The sequence below is a fragment of the Heterocephalus glaber genome, unplaced genomic scaffold, assembly GCF_053883595.1.
Source record: "Heterocephalus glaber isolate CG9 unplaced genomic scaffold, H.glaber_assembly_v1.0 deba00000594, whole genome shotgun sequence".
Taxonomy (NCBI): Eukaryota; Metazoa; Chordata; class Mammalia; order Rodentia; family Bathyergidae; genus Heterocephalus; species Heterocephalus glaber.
Genome location: NW_028258151.1, coordinates 19,976,641 through 19,993,769, shown reverse-complemented (window position 1 = coordinate 19,993,769; position 17,129 = coordinate 19,976,641). Strand labels below are relative to the sequence as shown.

Here is a 17,129-nt window from a genome sequence, read left to right as displayed (position 1 = left end):
TTCAGAATGTAACCTTATTTGGAAATAGGATCATTGCACCTGTAATGAGTTAGATAAGTAGGTCAGCCCTAGTCCAACATGGCTGGTATCCTTATAGGAAGGCACGCGAAGGTACATAAAGAGACAGTCACATGAGGACAAAGGCAGAGATCAGAGAGAATTCCTACAAATCATGCACGGCCACTCATTCAGTGGCTTCCCTCCCCTCAAGGGGTCAGGGGGAGCAGGTCCTGCCAACATCTTGGTTTCATCAGGCTCCTATGGCCTCCAGGACTGTGAGACAATCAACTTCTGTTGTTTTCAGCTACTCAGATTATCATACCTTTTTTTTCACAACACCTCCAAGAAATGAAGACATCCACACAATAGAGTATTATTCATCCATATAAAGAAACAACATACACACAACCATGTGGATGAACCTGGAGGACACTATTGTAAGTGAAAGAAGCCAGGTGCAAAGGACCATGTAATATGATTCATAGAAAGAATGCCAGGTTGCTAGGGTTGGGTGAGAGGGGCCAGAGACTGCTAACAAAAGCTTTGTTTTCAGGGGTGATGAAAAGGTTCTAGAACTAGATAGGGAAGGGAGTTGTAAATCTTGTGAATTTATTTCAAACCACTGAATGGTGTGGATTTAAAATAGTGGAATTCTTTAGCCAGGTGTGGCTAAAATCCCAGCATACCAGGCCTTAAATTTCAGTATCTGAGAGGCTGAAGCAGGAAAATTACAAATTTGAGCCCAACCCTGGGCAACTTACTGAGATGTTGTCTCAAAAAAAAAAAAAAAAAAAAAGGATTGAGGAAGTAGCTCATTGCAAAGTCCTTGGGTTCAATCTCCAGTGCTGCAAAAAGAAAAAAAAGTGGGTTTTATCACATGCACATTCTATCTCACAAAACTAAACAAAGCAAAGCCCACAGTGTTGGGAGCCATTCTACATAATTTGGGGGAAAATCACTTCACAATTAAATTATGAGACCCAGTCTTCTTGCCTACAGGCTGGCAATGACATGCCAAAACATAACTCCATTTTTGCCTTCAGTCACAGCTAAGACTTCAATAGTCCCATGATGCTGTGACACTCAAGGGCAAGATCACATCTGCTGAAGACATCCTGATTCCTTCAGAACTAAGTAGTAAGAGAAAGGTTTCACCTGGGGAAGGACAAATTCCTTATCAGCTTAACTCATCCCACCTACTGTTGTAAGAACATCTTTGCTCATCCTAATCAACATAAACTCTTCTTCAGCATAAGATCCTTGTCAATTTAGGATTACCACCACACTCCGAGACATCTGATACTTCCTGCAATTATAAGATCCCCATCGTCCTAGGATCACTGCTGCCCTCTGAGTCATCTGTTACTCCTTACGAACCCAATAAATAGTGGCAAGCTTGGTGTGCCTTCATCTTTGCTGCCCAGAGCAGCACTGATCTGGCCCAGAACCCAGCTTCTTCTCTAAGTCTTGTTTTCTGTCTTGGTTCTTTAATTCACTTTGTGCTGTTGTGGCTCACAGGAGACCAGGGTTCACTGTAGGGGTTCTTGTAACGTCCCCTTTCCCTGTTCCCTACACCCCAGCTTTACCAAAACATATGAGATCCTACCCTCATTGCCTGGCATGTCCTGATTGTCTTGCTTTACTGAGCCTTGGCCTCCCTCACACTGTCCTTCTGGACACTGCCCTCCCCTTCTTGCCTGTTCTTTCTACATTCTCAACCTAGAGGTCACTGCCCTGGAGCTTTCTCCTCTGCTCTACATTTGAGTTGCACAGACATATTTATACATTGTATATTTGTACAGACACATTAGCCTAGGCAGGAGTTGCCTGACCACTTCTCTCTCCTGGTAGAGTGCCAGCTCTCCAGAGGTAGTGCTACATCTAGTGGGTGACCATGGACTCCTCCAAGTACATTGCACAGTGCAGGGTGTCCCACAACCTATGGAAATTAGCATAGTTATCTAGCCTGGCCATTGGATCAGGAGGGGCACATTTGTGGCTAGAAGGTGAAAAAACTTGATCTGTACTTCTTCTTCCTCTAGGTTCTCCACACACGAACAACCTGATGCATTTATATAAGTACCACACACTAACCGATTGCGCCACTGGAGCTCCCCTGATGCATTTATTTTAGCAAGGAATGACTGTGACCATTTCCCACATGTCAGGAACACTCTAGCAATACAGACTGGGAAACAGTGTCTAGAAGTGAAATAAATCCCTAAACAGTTAGCCTGCTCTTTGAGCAGCTCTTGGTGGCTATCGGTAACATGCTAACATCCCACTTATTTGCAGAAAGCTCTGACATACAGGAGTACCCTGGCTCTCTCAGTCATAACTTTTAATCAGGCCAAGAATTCCCGAGAAAATAATGTTTTATACAAAAATGTGCAATACTGGGTCTGCATGAACCCCATTTTTTGTGTTTTCATAATAAAATGGGTATCTCTGACCCTGGTGCAATGACTCCAGCAGGCTTATTCAATGTGCTTAACTCTATTCTTGAATATTCTGCCTTATGATGCTTTCTACTCCAAAATGTGGGTCCCTAGGTGGTGCCATTCCATAATAATACATCCTTTTTGTTCTTCTTCGTGTGTGTGTGTGTGTGTGTGTGTGTGTGTGTGGCACTGGGTAGTGAATTCAGGCCCTTCATACTAAACTACATCCTTTTTTCTATTTTTTATTTTGGGACAGGGTCTAAGTTGCCCAGTCTAGCCTTGAACTTGGGATCCTCCTGCTTCAGCCTTCCAGAGTGCTGGGATGAAAGGTATGTGCCACCATGCATGGCTTGTTTTTTACTTTGTTTTGGCCCTTTTATAACTGGCATTAATCAGTTCATGAAGGTGGAGCCCTAGTGGCCTAAATTACCTCTGGAGGACCCCATCTCCTAACACTGTTGAATTGGAGGTTAGGTTTCCAGCACATTGCTTTTTGGGGGACACGTTCAAACCACAGCTAGCAGACCTTCTGTTTTACCTGATCTGTCCCTTGGCTTTTCACTGACCCTAGAGAAGAAAGATTTCTCCATGCGAGAAATGGAAACCATCAGCCTCGCCCTTTATACATTTTTCTGGCTCATTGTGAAGTCTTGCTGCAGCTTCTCCTTGATTTCTGACCTCATGCACTGCTACATCTCAAAGCCTTCCTTTTCCTGTCTCTAGAATTCCTGTTAAGTTGATCTCTGATCAAGCTGACCATGAATACACAACACAGAGCTGGATGAGCTCCAGTCAGGCATGCTCCCCTGTGCAGAAACAGGGGGCTCCCTGTGTGGTCCCCTCAAACTGCTTTTGCAATTGAAAGGTCCTGCCCAGAGTGGTTGGGTTCTACAGTGCTGAGGAGGGACACCCATGTCTCCCAGATCCCAGTGAGCTCTGGTATGACATGAGGGCACACTTCCCTCTCTGGGAGGCGTTAGGGGAAGTCTCTGATGGAGTCCGAGGGAAGATCCTTCATGAGCTGGGTCATACTAGAGAGGAACTGATAGTTTCTTTTTTTGGGAACCACTTAACACTGAAAGGTTACAATCCTGTAACTGGGCTTGTGATCTTTACACTAGGACACCACCCATAACTGGCAGATTCTACCCCATAACTGAGAGGGTGTAACCCTGTAACAGAAACTACCCTATAACTGGGCATATCATCCTTCAGCTGAGAGCAGGGGTGAGGGACTTAGGGCCCCTAGCTCAGTGCCTGTGATGGGGGATGGCATTCCAGGACCCCCAGCCCTGACTCCACTGGGTGAGACAACCGTGGCACTCAGGCTCACCGAGTTACCGTTTGGAGACAGAGACTCCCATCTGATTCCAGCACATCTAGGGCACAGGAGGATGGACTCAGGCGCAATTTTCCTCCAAGGCCTAAAACTGAGGACCACAGACCTCCTGCTGAGGCCTCTTGGGATGGAGGACACTCAGCCATGATGACCTCAGGCCATTTTCCTGCACAACAGGTATAAGAACAATTGGCTCCCAGACATATAGCAAGGAGGGTCTGCAGGGACCATCCCTGGAATGTTCTGCAATGCAGGACAGGAAGGCAGGGGTGAGTGGGAGGGGAGCTTCTCCTGCTTTCTGCTCAGGACCCCCTTGCACTGATGGCATTGAGGTACCTCCCACCTCTCGTGGGCTGTGGCACAGTCGAAGGCTGCAGACGGTAGAAGAACAGGGCTCCCCCACAGGGTTAAAGAACATATTTGCTTTATTTTAGCTTCTCTTGAGGGAATTACAATGAAAACACCTCTCTCACTCCAAACATGAAATAAAACTGATGCATGTGCGGCTCTTATGCTGACGTCACACTAAGGATCCCAGGGAAGGGAGGCCTCAGGCAGGTGTGACCCTCAGTCTGGGCCATCCAGGTCCTGTCTTGATTTCCTCTCAAGCTGTAGAACCTGGAGAGAGAAGCCCATGAAATCAGTCACCACACAGACTCAACACCTGTGCTGCTGATGGGCAGCGGCCCGCACCCCGATGGCCTCATGGCTGGCACTGAAAATGCAGGTTACCAAATGGCATCTGCTGAAACCACAGTGGAGATGGGGAAGAGGAAGTCTCGGCACCTTTGTGGAGGTCACCATGTATGGGAAAATGACAGATATTTTTATCTTCACCTACCCATGTCTGGGTAGAAGCCAAGCCCTTCACTCCTGCTAAAGAATCCACAGGTCGGCAAGGCTCTTGCTTCCCACCCTGGGCGGCCCCATGCCCAGCCTGCCCTTGAGACTTGGCTGTCCCCTTCCTGCAGGGATGCCGGGATGCAGGATGGCCCAGCAGGTGGATATGGGCTCTGCAGTGAGCAAGGTGTGAACTCTACTCGGGGATGCAGGGCAGTGGCTATAGTTTCACGCTCTTTCCCAGCCCCTGCCCGGCCCTCTGTTTCACACTGACTTCTATTGGAATCCTCCAGGTTGTTCAGCCAGGAAACTCCTTTCCACCAGATCACGGGGACACAGAGTCTCCTTGTTGTAATAAGAATCCCGAAGGACTTCAGCCCTGTGGGTCAGTCCTCAACCTCAGCATCCCGACACGAAGGCTGGGATCACTCTCTACTGGGTGAGGGTGGGGGTGGTGGCATCCTGGGCACTGCAGAATGTTCACAGCATCCCACTCTGCCCATTAGGTGCCAGCAGCACTGACCCCACCCCAGTTGTGACAAGTGAAAGTACCCTCAGGCAATGCCTGATGGCCCTCAGGGGCAAATCACTGTGTAGGTGGCACACACTGTCCCCCTGGGCCCACCCTCATCATGCACATCAGCTGCTCAGGGTACCTTTGCCGACTGTAAGACTGTCAGACTGTCAAAGGCTCCTCCAGCCCTTTGAGCCCTGTTGCTCCACAGAGCACTCTCTACGAGTCACCATCTTTACACTGGCTACACCGTCCCCAAGGCAACCGGCTGACTATCTCTCCTGGGCTAGGAAGGGGCACCATGTCTAACTCGTTCCCTTTGGTGGATCTGCACTGAGCCTAAGAAAGGGAAGGAGGAGAGGACCTAAACTTGCTTTTGTATTGACTTTATTAGTCTTTCCTTTATTCTATTATTAATTAATTAGTAAAAGGGAAGATGCAATGGTTTAGAAGATGTGAAGCCATCTGGATACTCCAGTTGTTTACAAGTGGCAGTGACAGGCACCGCTCTCATAAAGTGATGTATAGCCACTAACTTTAGTACACTCAACACCAGAAAACGCAGCATGGGCAAAAATAGCACATGCCAAACTCCAATCACTCCAGATGTACTTATAAGTTAGCACAGCCACTATGCTAAAAATATCTATTTAAAAAAATACAATTGTTGGCCCTATCTAGTTGCACATATATCTATTGACATATCTGTATAATTTTGAACTCGTAGTAAATCTGCTACAGTACTTTTTTTTTAAAAAGCCGGCTTGGCTTGCATTATACAAAGCAAATTCCTCTGTCAGTTCGGACATAAAAGTTTTTTTTTAAATGTTTCATTTTTCTTAAAAGACACATATCACCATTACAGAATTTAACAAAAATTTTTTTGCATAAAACTTGAGAAGTGATAGAAAAAATAATCACCTGATTGGTTATTCAGAGCAACCCCTTATAATGTATGGAGATGCCCTGAGTGTCAACCACATGATTTTCTTTTAAAAGTAACATATAATAAATCCCTCAAAGTGCCAGCATATCCTTTCCCTCACTGACCTAAACTATGAAATTTCTCTGCCACACAGAGGAAAAACTCAGGACTAGCTATAAACATCCTACCATCAACCTTACCTGAAAACAACATCCTTTTGTTCCCCAATTAGCTAGATACGGCAGTTTCTGTCTAGCCATATTGACAAGTACTGTGAATTTCAATAACTGTCAGCAGATACCATTTTAATTTGCTTTTTCAGGAAAAATGATGATTTTGATATTTTGAAGGTCTTTCTAATATAAAGTGAACTGAAATTAAGTTATTAAAAACACAATCATCCTTTTGGTTAGGTGTGTACTGCTCTGTATCTAAATACTTATGAAGTGACTGATACTAGATATTATGAGATACAGATTTCAATAAAATAAACAAGGAAGTAACTGCTTTCCCAATTGAGCTGAGGATGAGGACAAGTTCTTATTAGATACTCCAGACTAAAACATGCACAGGAAATAATACTGCTCTCCTGAGCACAGCCACTATGGTAAACAGTATGGAGGCTCCTTTAAAAATTATAAAACAGGGCTGGGGATTTAGCTCAGTGGTTCCGGTGCCTGCCGCGCAAGCGCAAGGTCCCAAGTTTGATCCCTGGTACCAAAAGAAAGAAAAAAAAAAACCAAAACAGAGCTCTCATATGCTCCAACAATCCCAAGCCTTCCAAAGGAAGTGAAATCCATAAGCATAAACACTCCATGTTCACTGCGGCACTGTTCACCACAGCCAAGAGATGAGAACTTCAGTGTCCACCAATGGATGCATGGCTACAGAAAATGTAGTTTATCTACATAATGGAATACTATTCTGCCTTTAAAAGAAGGAAATCCTGTTCTTTGAAATGACATTGACAAACTGAGAGGACAATATGCTATGTGAAACAAGCCAGTCTCAGAAAGACAAATACCATCGGATCTCATTCATACATGGAAGCTAAGACATAGCACTCTTTCTTGGAAGTAGAGAGTAGAAGGGTGGTTCCCAGGGACTAAGGGGGAGGTACTGGAGAGATGCTGGTCAAGGGATGCAACATTTCAGTTAGGCAGAAGGGAAAAGTTCAGAGATCTATTGCATAACGTGGTGACTGTAACTATAACAACGCATTGTTATAGAGAAAAAAACTGTGACAAAAGTAGATTTTCAGTGTTCTTATCACAAAAAAGTGAGGCAATGCATATGTTAGTTTGATTTACCCACTCCACAATGTATATATGCAAGGGTTGATTAAAAGATACAGTGAATGTTTTAAAAACTTACAATAAAATACCCATTGCCATTAATCCTCCTAAAAATATTCTCCCTTACTTTGAAGACCCTTATCCCATTGGTTTTGCCACTTTTTGAAGCAGTGCTGGAAGTCCAGTTTCATGAGTGTCTTTATGAGGTTTGGTCAAAAATACTGACTGCTCATGCCAAGAGGCAGGCTAAAAAAAAAAAAAATACATTATGTGTGTCCTCATCCACTTTATTCACTGAATCTGGCACCATGCAACTTCTGCTCTTTCCAAAGCACAAATGACTATGAATGATAAACATTTTGAACTCATTCAAGACACTGAGGCAGCCATGACAGCACAACTAAGACATTCATGGAAGAAGACTTCCAGAACTACTTCAGAAAGTGGCAAAAATGATGGGATCGGTACATTTGAAGTGAGGGGGGAGTATTTTGAGGGCAATTAATAGCAATGCGTTTTCACTGCATACATTTTGTAAAAAAATTTAAGTCACACATCATATTTTTAAACATCATGCTGTACACCATAAACACATATATGCAATTTTTGTCAATTAAAAATATACAAAAATCTTTAAACATACTTGCCCCTCTGCAGAAATAAGGATGGTAAAATATGCCTCTGTGTGCAGAGAAAAGCCCTCCATCCCCAAGGCTCATGTACACTCTACAACACATAGAGAAAAGCACTTGTCATAATGTACCTGACTCTCGATGCAACGGAACTGCCATGGCCACCGTGTGTTGTACAGGAAGGGCCGCAGATCAAACCTATTGTCGTCAGGACTGTAGTTCTCCGCATGGTATGCAGGCGTGAGTGTGGTCATCTTGTGTCTGTTCACAGAGTACTTCCAGAAGAACTGCTTCACCTTGTCAGCCACCTGGTGGGAGCATAACACATAGGCTTCAAGTCAGCGAGTCCAGAAAGACCCAAGGCCAGAATTCTCACATTGGACAATGTAAGAAAGCAGCTTGCAGCCTACAGCCCTGTAGGTGGCCTTCCCTGGTGGCAGGAGTGGACAGTGACAGGGCTGGGTGGTGGTTGGCTGAGCTGTAAGACTGTAGAGTCTCTGGGCCCAACCCCACTGATCTGCTTTAGGAGACAGGAGTAGGTCCACAAACACATTTCATGAGGTGCTATGGGACCAGCACATCTGGACACTTCAGTTCTAAAAAGGCTCACAACCAGGAGAAAAGTAGCAATATCATATTCTGATGTCAAAGTCTCCACGCTGCCCTCACAGGGGCTTGGTGCATGTGTGCACCTGGTATGGCTGAGCCTCACCTGGGTCAACTCAGGGCAAACTGAGGATCTGAACTAGTGAAAAGCGAGTCCTGAAAGTGTTACTGCATGGGACACAAGTTGTTGTGTTGGAGTCACATGGCATTCACTTGTTCCAGCAGGCCCAATGGACCACTGCACACAGGGCTTTGCCTGGCTGGCCTCTGTCTGCAGGACATCATGTGCAGTCTTACCTGTCTCGGGGTACAGGTGTCCTTCCACATGTTGAGGAGCTTGCAGAACATGCTGTAGGGCCCTACCTTGGCTATCTTCCTGAGCCTCCCATACACTGAGAGCTCTGAGTATGTCATCCCCATGTCATCCTGCAGAGGACAGAGATCCATTCCAGGACACCATGAGCCAGAGCCAGAGGGAGGTGTGGTGGGAACTGGAGGCTTCAGGGTATGAGGAGACTCCCTAGGGTCTGAAACAGATGCCAGCCCTACTTCCCACCAATGATTGGCCAAACAGGGGGTGTGATTTGGAAAAATGAGCCAGATATTGGGTTTGAGGACTGTAGGGGGGACCTGTGGCCACCAGAGGACATGTGCCTCTCCTGAGTACAGGTTCCTGTGAATAGGAGCTCATTTGAAAAAAGGATCTTTATAGCTGTAATTAAGTCCAGGAACTTGAGATGAGGTGAACTCAGATGTCGGATGGGCCCTAAGTCCAAAGATAAGTGTCCTGATAAAGGATCAGAGGAGAATCACATGGAAAAGAGGAAGAGGCCATATGGAGACTGAGGAGAGATGAGAGTGATGTGGTCACAAGTCAAATAATGCCGGAAGCTTCTAGAAGCCAAGAGAGGCAGGAAGGGCCCTTCCCTAGAGTCTTCATGTGGACCTCAGTGCCACCCACACTTTGGTGTCAGACCTGTGGCCTCCAGGACTGGGAGAGAATGCAGTCTTGCTGTCTTAAGCCACCTGCTTTGTGGTCATTTGTTATGGAAGCCACAAGGACCTAACAGAGCAGATGGACCCCTATCCCCTGGCCTCCTGAGCCCTCTTCCCTGAAGTGTAGAGGGTTCAGAGAAAAGAGACAAACTCAGAAATGTGGGTAACATTAGAAGCCACTGAATGCTGCCAGCCTTATGGAGCCACACCACGAATGCTTCAAGCCACTTTCAAAAGGGTCGACTCCATACCATCGCTCACACCAGTCACCACCTTTTCCACTGTCATAGCTACAGTTCCTTCTCAGTCCTACCAAGCTCCAGTGCATCATCAGAGAGACAGTGACACTGGCCTTCCATAATCCACAGCAACAGGGCCCCTGCCTCTGGCTGTCTGTGGCCCAGCTGGCCATCCTGGCCTTCCCTCAGGTCTCAGTCGCAATGTCACCTTCCTGGGGCCCTATCCTGACCCACACTAAGAACACTCTTACCACCTCTGTCTCTATCGGATGCACAGCACTCACAGCCTGTGGGGCCATCATGGTTAAAGCCTTGTCTGTCCCCTCCAGGGGACTCCAGCATTTTAAGAGCAGTGGCCACACCTACTGTCTCCCCTATGGAATCCCCAGCACTGAACAGTTCTGGCATAGGAAGCTGCTGCGTTCCTGGTTTCTTTGCATGAAGTGGGGGTTTCCTAGTGTGACATTTTAGTTCCTCCATTTCAACAACAGCAGGTGGAGACTTCGTACTCCATGTCTGGTAACAGACCAGCAGATAATGTCAGCAAGAGACAGAGACTCAGGGGCACTACAGACCAACTGCCCAGCAAGACTGAAGAACCCCTACCCCACTATGGCCTCTAAAACACTGAACTCTGCAAAGTGGGCTGGGGTGTGGCTCAGTGGTAGGGAACTTGCCTCGCATGCTTGAGGCTCTGGGTTCCATTCCCAGCACTGACAAAAAAATAAAGTCCCTTGAAGAATCTCTTCAACTCCACAAAGGCATAAGAACAAAGTGGACCTTTACCTCATGCCATACATAAGAGTTGATGCAGTAAGACCACAGACCACAGACCTTCCAGGCTTTTGGAAGAAAATAAAGGAGTAAATCTTTGTGGCCACAGGAGGCTAAAGTGTCCCCAGTGACTCCTTCCAGCCTTCATTGAAGCTGTGAACCATGGTTGGCAGCCCTGAGGATTCGAGGCCAGTGTGAAACAAGACACGAGTGAATATTCTCCAGGGTTGCACTGAGCACAGGAGACCCTCCCACGCCAGGGACAAGGGGAAAAGGCACACGACAGAGCCACCCATTACCTCGTCTGTCTGGGACACCTGTCCGTCGGCCAAGGGCTCCAGCTCTGCAGTGGCTGGCGCTGAGAGGATGCTGTGACCGAGACACACAGAAGTCAGTCACTAGGCTGCTGCCACACTCACGGTCACTGGGGACCCCCAGACCCACTGTCCCCAGCAAGCAGCTACTGCTGGCAGAGTGCAGCTGAGGTTCATGGTGCTGGATGCCCTGATGGGAGGCACAACACAGCGTCTGTCTCTGGACAATGGGGCTGGGTGGCTCTCTCTGCCCTGCAGGATGCCTAGGAGTGCCCTGACCCCTACACACCAGTGGCTGGCAATATATCCCTTTGTGACAACTCGAACTCCCCAGGGAGGACAAGCAAGGTAAAGAACATTCCCCATGCAGGAATGATGTGCCAAAGGCCTAGACTGGCTCCAGGTATCAGGCAATCAAAAGAGCTAGGAGCCAGGTATGGTGGTGCACACCTGTAATCCCAGCACTCTGGGCACTGAGGCAGGTGGACTGTCATGGAGTTTAAGGCCAGCCTGAGCTACATAGTGAGTTCAAGTCCAGCCTGGACTAAATAGTGAGACCTGGTCTCACAAAATAAACAGAAAAATAAAAATTTAAAAATTTAAAAAAGAAGAAGACGTGAATACTAGGATAAGAAGTTACAAGGTTAAAATCTACAGCCCCTAGAGAGATCAGAAATCTGGGATAAAGAAAACTGGGACATGGATTGCTTTGCTGTTATAAATTTGCTAGGGCTATTTAACTCTTTAAATCATCATATATTATATTGGCTAAAAGTAAATTTTACCTGTAATCCCAATATTCTGGGAGGCTGAGGCAGGAGGATCCCAACCCGGGGAACTTAGCGACTTAGTGAGACCCTGTCTCAAAAAAATAATAAAAAAGAGGCTGGGGATGTAGTTCAGTGTAAAGGCCCTGAGTTCAATCCCCTGTACCACAGACCAAAACAAAACACAAACCAGGTATGGTGGTACATGCCTGTAATCCCAGCTGAGGCAGGAGGATAGCAAGTTCGAGCCCTTTGGGCAACTTAGTAACTTAGCCAGACCCATTTTAAGATAAAAAATTAACAAAGGGCTAGTGATATAGCTCAGTAGGAGGGCCCTGGGTTCAAGCCCAAATACTTGGGGAAAAAGGGAGAAAGAAAAAAAAAGAAACATCATTGGGCACCAGGCACATGCATGGGTCCCTTCTGCCTCAAATTGGCGAGAAAGAGGTAGCAGGGGGAGGAGGCAGACAAGGATACACCATCTGGCCAGGCAGTGACAGTCAGGGTGGCCTGACTGTGGAACCTCAAGTGCCTGGAGGAAGGGCAGTTGCTTTCCCCAGAGGACATGGAGCTGTGCAAGGTGGCCAGGTGAGGTGAGGTGGCTGGTGGCCTGAGCTGCAGCCCCAGCCCAGTGGGTGCACACTCACTCCTGCAGCACGGGAAGCTGGAAGCGCTCCATGCAGAACTGGACAAAGGCTCTCAGGTCAGTCTTGCTGATTCCACCGATGGGGTTGATGTCCGCACTGGAGCAGTCGTACTTGGTCAGGTAGCCAAGGAGACTGAGAGAGAGAGAGAAACAGAGACAGACAGACAGACAGACAGACAGACAGACACACACACACACACACAGAGACAGAGACAGAGACTGATTGATTCTTGACGGTACTCCCCCAAATCCTATAGTCTTTCCTCTCTGGTCATCTGCAGACTCCTTTCTTCCAGGAGCCTGGCAGATTCCAGGGTCCTGGAGAATGCCACACAGGTAGGACAGGCTGCAAGGGGTCAGAGGCAGGGAACACATCTGGGCCAGGAAACAGGCTTGGGCATCCTCAGCACCCAGCTGGGAGCAGCCTGCCTAGAAGGTGGAGCCAGGGCCTGTGGGGAGAGCTGAGGACAGAGGTCCCTCAGGGGTGGTGGGGCCACAGTACCCTCAGAGCTCAGCCTGAGTGGCAGCAGAGACCCTAGAGCTGTGAATATGTTCTCGCACCTAGCAGAAGGGGCTTTGCAGGTGGACTGAGCTAAGGATGAGATGGGAGATGGTCCTGGATTAAGAGGTAGGAGTAAAATGTAATCACCAAAGTTCCTAGGTGGGCAGGTAACAAAGGGTTGGGGGAGAGAGCTGTGCACAGAGATCAGGCAGTGAGATCCCCTTGCAGGCTGTAAAGGTGCAGGAGGGCTGTGAGATAAATGTGGGCTCCAGAGACTGGGGAAGCAAGGACCAATTTTGGTGGAGCCCAAAAGGAAACCACCTGACCATAGCACGGTCTCACCTATGAGAATAGTAGGCCATCTGCCCTACTGAACCATCAGCAACAATCTTTGCAGCTCAAGCCATTCACTGTGTGGCCATTTGCCCCAGCAGCCACAGGGAACCCCAGGCCTCTCCAGCAGATCTGCTTCTTTGCATCCATCCCCCAGCCAATGGCTCTTGCATGGGCCGGTGTGTTCTCTGGCTGGGCCTCTGGGTTACCATGCCATGCTGGTGCTCCATCTCCAAAGACATCCCTGACAATGCCTCTGCACTGCCCAGGTCACCAGGGGCCTAGACCCTATATGTCCTATCTCTTATGGCTGTCCCTTCCTATCTCTCCTCTGCATGTCCTCAATCCTTTACTATCTGTCACCTTCACTTGGCAAAATTCCACCTTGCTTTGAACCCAGCTCTGCCCATTCTGGCTACAGAGGAAGGCTCAGCTCACCTGTAGGTGCTTTAGTTCCCCAATCCCTCATGCTCCTGTCTCTAGGATGCTGTCTCATCCCCTCTCTCCCAAAGCCTTCCCGCTGCTGTGGACGCATTGGCAGGCTCCTTGCCTGGGCCCTGCTCTCATCTCCCTTCAGCAGTGCCCCTCTGCTGGCCCTGTCACACCACCATTTTAAAAGAAGAAAGGGCCTGCCCTTGTTCCCACACTCACCCAGCTATTATCCTTCACCTCTCCTACCCTTCACAGTCAACTTCGGGAAGAGCTGTCTTTGAACTCTCCCCAAACCTGCCCTAGCAGGTCTCCCATCCCCCATTCTAAAAGACCAGGCATCCCTTGGATTCCAGGATTGGTCCTCAGTTCTGGTACAATCTAACCCAAGTATCTTTGCACAGACTCTCTCTGAAGCACACTCTGTCCTTCACTCCCTGTAGGCCTGGCCAGCCTTAGACTTGCAAACTCACAAAACTCCTAAACTTGGGCCGGGGATTTAGCTCAGTGGTTCCGGTGGCTGCCTCACAAGCGCAAGGTTCCAAGTTTGATTCCTGGCACTGGCCGGGGATTTAGCTCAGTGGTTTCGCTGCCTGCTGCGCAAGCGCAAGGGCCCGAGTTCAATCCTCGGTACCAAAAAAAAAAAAAACACCTCCCAAACTCCTTTTCCCTACTTTGGTTTTCTCTGTAAATGTTTCACTGACATATACACTATTGGTTTTGGTATTATCTGTTTGCTTCTACTACAGTAATGTAGGAATTATTTCTCTGTTCTGCTCACAACACCAAGAAAAATGCCTGAAGTACAACAGTTATTGAACAAGTACCCAATGAAAGAACAAACCAGCATGCAACTGAATTAAAAATTAAAATTAGAGGTAATTAGAAAATATAATTTTGAAAAAGAAAAATCTTAAAATACTATAGAAAATTATAAAGTTGAGATTCTATCCCAGAATATAAAGAAAAATAAGAAATGACTATATTGAATGAGATGGGTATATTGAATGAGTAGATGGGGAAGGCAGAAAACATAAACAGATACAACACAGATATGAAACCAACAGGACAGAAAAAGCACAATTAAAAGATGATAGAAGAAAAGTTTTTGGAACTTTAGAGAAACTGTCTGCCTGTGAGAAAGGGTTAGCAGCAAAAGATGATGAAAACAGATGTCTAATAGATGTTATGAGATATGTTTATTTTCTAAATACACATCTAAAATCTCTACACACTCAGAGTACAGCCACTATGAGAATAATATTTAATTTTTGGTAAAATTTTAAACACCAAAATACAATGGTTGAAAGTTATGAGAAAAAATGCTACAACAATATAATTTTACAACAAGTCAAATTCTTATTCATCTATAAAAGTAAAACTATATTCATGTTATTAATTCATAGTTTATTTCATAAACTATGTCAGGGCTCAGAACATATCTGCTGTCTCAAAAATAATGCCCTTAACACAAGTACTGGAGGCAAAGAAAAGGAGGGAGAATTAACTAATTAGGCACAGAGAAGGTGAGACTTTTACTTTTTTTAGCAGATATAGGGTGTTAATTTTATATTTAAAGAGAATACACTTGTAGACATACAAGGATGTATAAACAGTACAACACACTATAGATAAAAGTATGAAGGATGGGTTCATAGGTAGGTGGGTAGATGGATGTTTGGTGGGAGGGTGGATGGTTGGGTAGATAGGTGGATGGATGGATGGATAAGTGGATAAAAGGATGGGTGGATGGGCAAGTGGACGAGTGAATGGGCAGGTGGATGAGTGGATGCTTGGATGGATGAATGAATGAATGGACAGATGAAGAGATAGATGGACAGGTGGGTGGGTTGGCTGACAGATCAATGCAAAGACTAATAAATGACAAAGTTTTAAAATTTTCTCAGCTAATAAGAAATTAAGAACAGCCAAAAGAACAGCTGAGAGGCAGGGAAGCTCACCTGAGGGAAGTTGGGAAACTGTCTGAAAAAGATCTACCAGCCTCCACTGCTGGGCCTGAGATCAGCTTGAATTTTGTCTGGAAACAAAAGAGAGTCTCTAGATATTTTTTTAAACAAGCTAGCACAATGAGAAAGAATATTTTCAGTCTGTATCAAAATGAGCTATCTGGTTTTGAGGTGAAAATTAGATGCAAAGAAATGATGTAAGATGCAATGGAGAAGTGGTGGCATTAGACTAAACCCTACTATAAAATGCACATGTGAGGGATCTAGATTTCATGTTTTTTATGAGAATGTAACTCCTGAGGATGTGAGGTGGAGCTGAGGCTGTGATGCTAGCATTGTGAACTGGCTCAAATACAGATTAAAATTAACAAAGAATTTTGACTACACAGAGACCATAATAAATCAAATTGTTTACAGATTCATAAGATTCTACCAGTGATTGGCAAGTGACAATTAAGCTGCATCTGCTGGCACGATTTGAGTCAGAATCCAACACTTATTTTAGTCAATGCATCACCCATCAATTATTTTATTTACCACTTCCATCTTAACTTCTTTCCTGCATTGCACACTTATCTCAGTCATAATTTTTGTAATCCCACAAGCTAACTGTAGCCAAAATGAGTAAAAAATAAATGTCACTGGAGAGCTGCTTTGAAAAGAGGGAAAGACTCAATGATAAGACAGCAGAAGATTCTAAGACTGGCAACAAAAACAAAGCTGGGTTTGAAAGAAAGTACCAAGAGTTCTACTTAAATTACAGGTTCATTTCAATAGTGATTTACATTCTCCAAGCCTGCTTTGTATAATATGTGGTAACCAGCTATCCAATAAAGCCATGAAATCTTTTAACTGCTTCTTCATGTGAATACAAAACATCCTGGATTAAAAGACAAGTCTTTCCTCTACACTGAAAACTATAGCACCCTGAAAAAGGAGATCGAGGAGGATATAAGAAAATGGAAAGACATCCCTTGTTCCTGGGTAGGAAGAACCAATATAGTGATAATGCCCATACTTCCAAAACTACTATATAGATTCAATGCAATGCTGATTGAAATTCCAACAATATACTTCACAGAACTAGAGAAAACAATCCAAAAATTCATCTAGAACCAGAAGAGACCTAGAATAGCAAAAGCAATTCTGGGCAACAGAGACATGGCTGGGGGTATCACAATACCCAACTTGAAGCTATACTACAAAGCTATTGTGATAAAAATAGCATGGTACTGGCAAAGAAAGAGACCTGAGGATCAGTGGAATAGATTAGAAGATGCAGAAACAACTTCAGACATACTCAGCCACCTTATCTTTGACAAAGGAGCCAACCACCATCATTAGAGGAAAGATAGCCTATTTAATAAATGGTGTTGGAAAAACTGGATTTCAACCTGCCAGAGATTAAAACTAGACCCATACCTATCATCATACACTAAACTAAGATCGAAGTGGATTAAAGATCTAAATATTAAGACAGAAACACTAAAGTTGCTGGAAGATAAGTTAGGTAGAACTCTTGAAGATATTGGCAGAGGAAAAGACTTTATGAATAAAACCTCAGTAGCAC

At 45.7% G+C, this 17,129-nt stretch overlaps 1 protein-coding gene across 5 annotated transcripts in view; it reads right to left on the bottom strand.

The window, feature by feature from the left end:
- Positions 1-4,187: 4,187 nt before the first annotated feature.
- Positions 4,188-17,129, bottom strand: part of Nadsyn1 (NAD synthetase 1) — a 45,173-nt gene continuing 32,231 nt past the window's right edge. For 4 of the 5 annotated variants that reach the window (XM_004852133.4, XM_087205482.1, XM_013074932.3 and 1 more), the window contains exons 17-21: positions 12,330-12,461; positions 10,901-10,970; positions 8,890-9,018; positions 8,118-8,294; positions 4,188-4,398 (exon numbers count right to left, since the gene is read on the bottom strand). In XM_004852133.4, the coding sequence (XP_004852190.1) occupies positions 4,348-4,398; positions 8,118-8,294; positions 8,890-9,018; positions 10,901-10,970; positions 12,330-12,461 (559 nt within the window). In that variant the 3' untranslated portion in view covers positions 4,188-4,347. Of the gene's footprint in view, positions 4,399-8,117; positions 8,295-8,889; positions 9,019-10,900; positions 10,971-11,700; positions 11,774-12,329; positions 12,462-17,129 lie in introns of all 5 variants that reach the window. The other variant, XR_015448952.1, reaches the window with a different exon arrangement.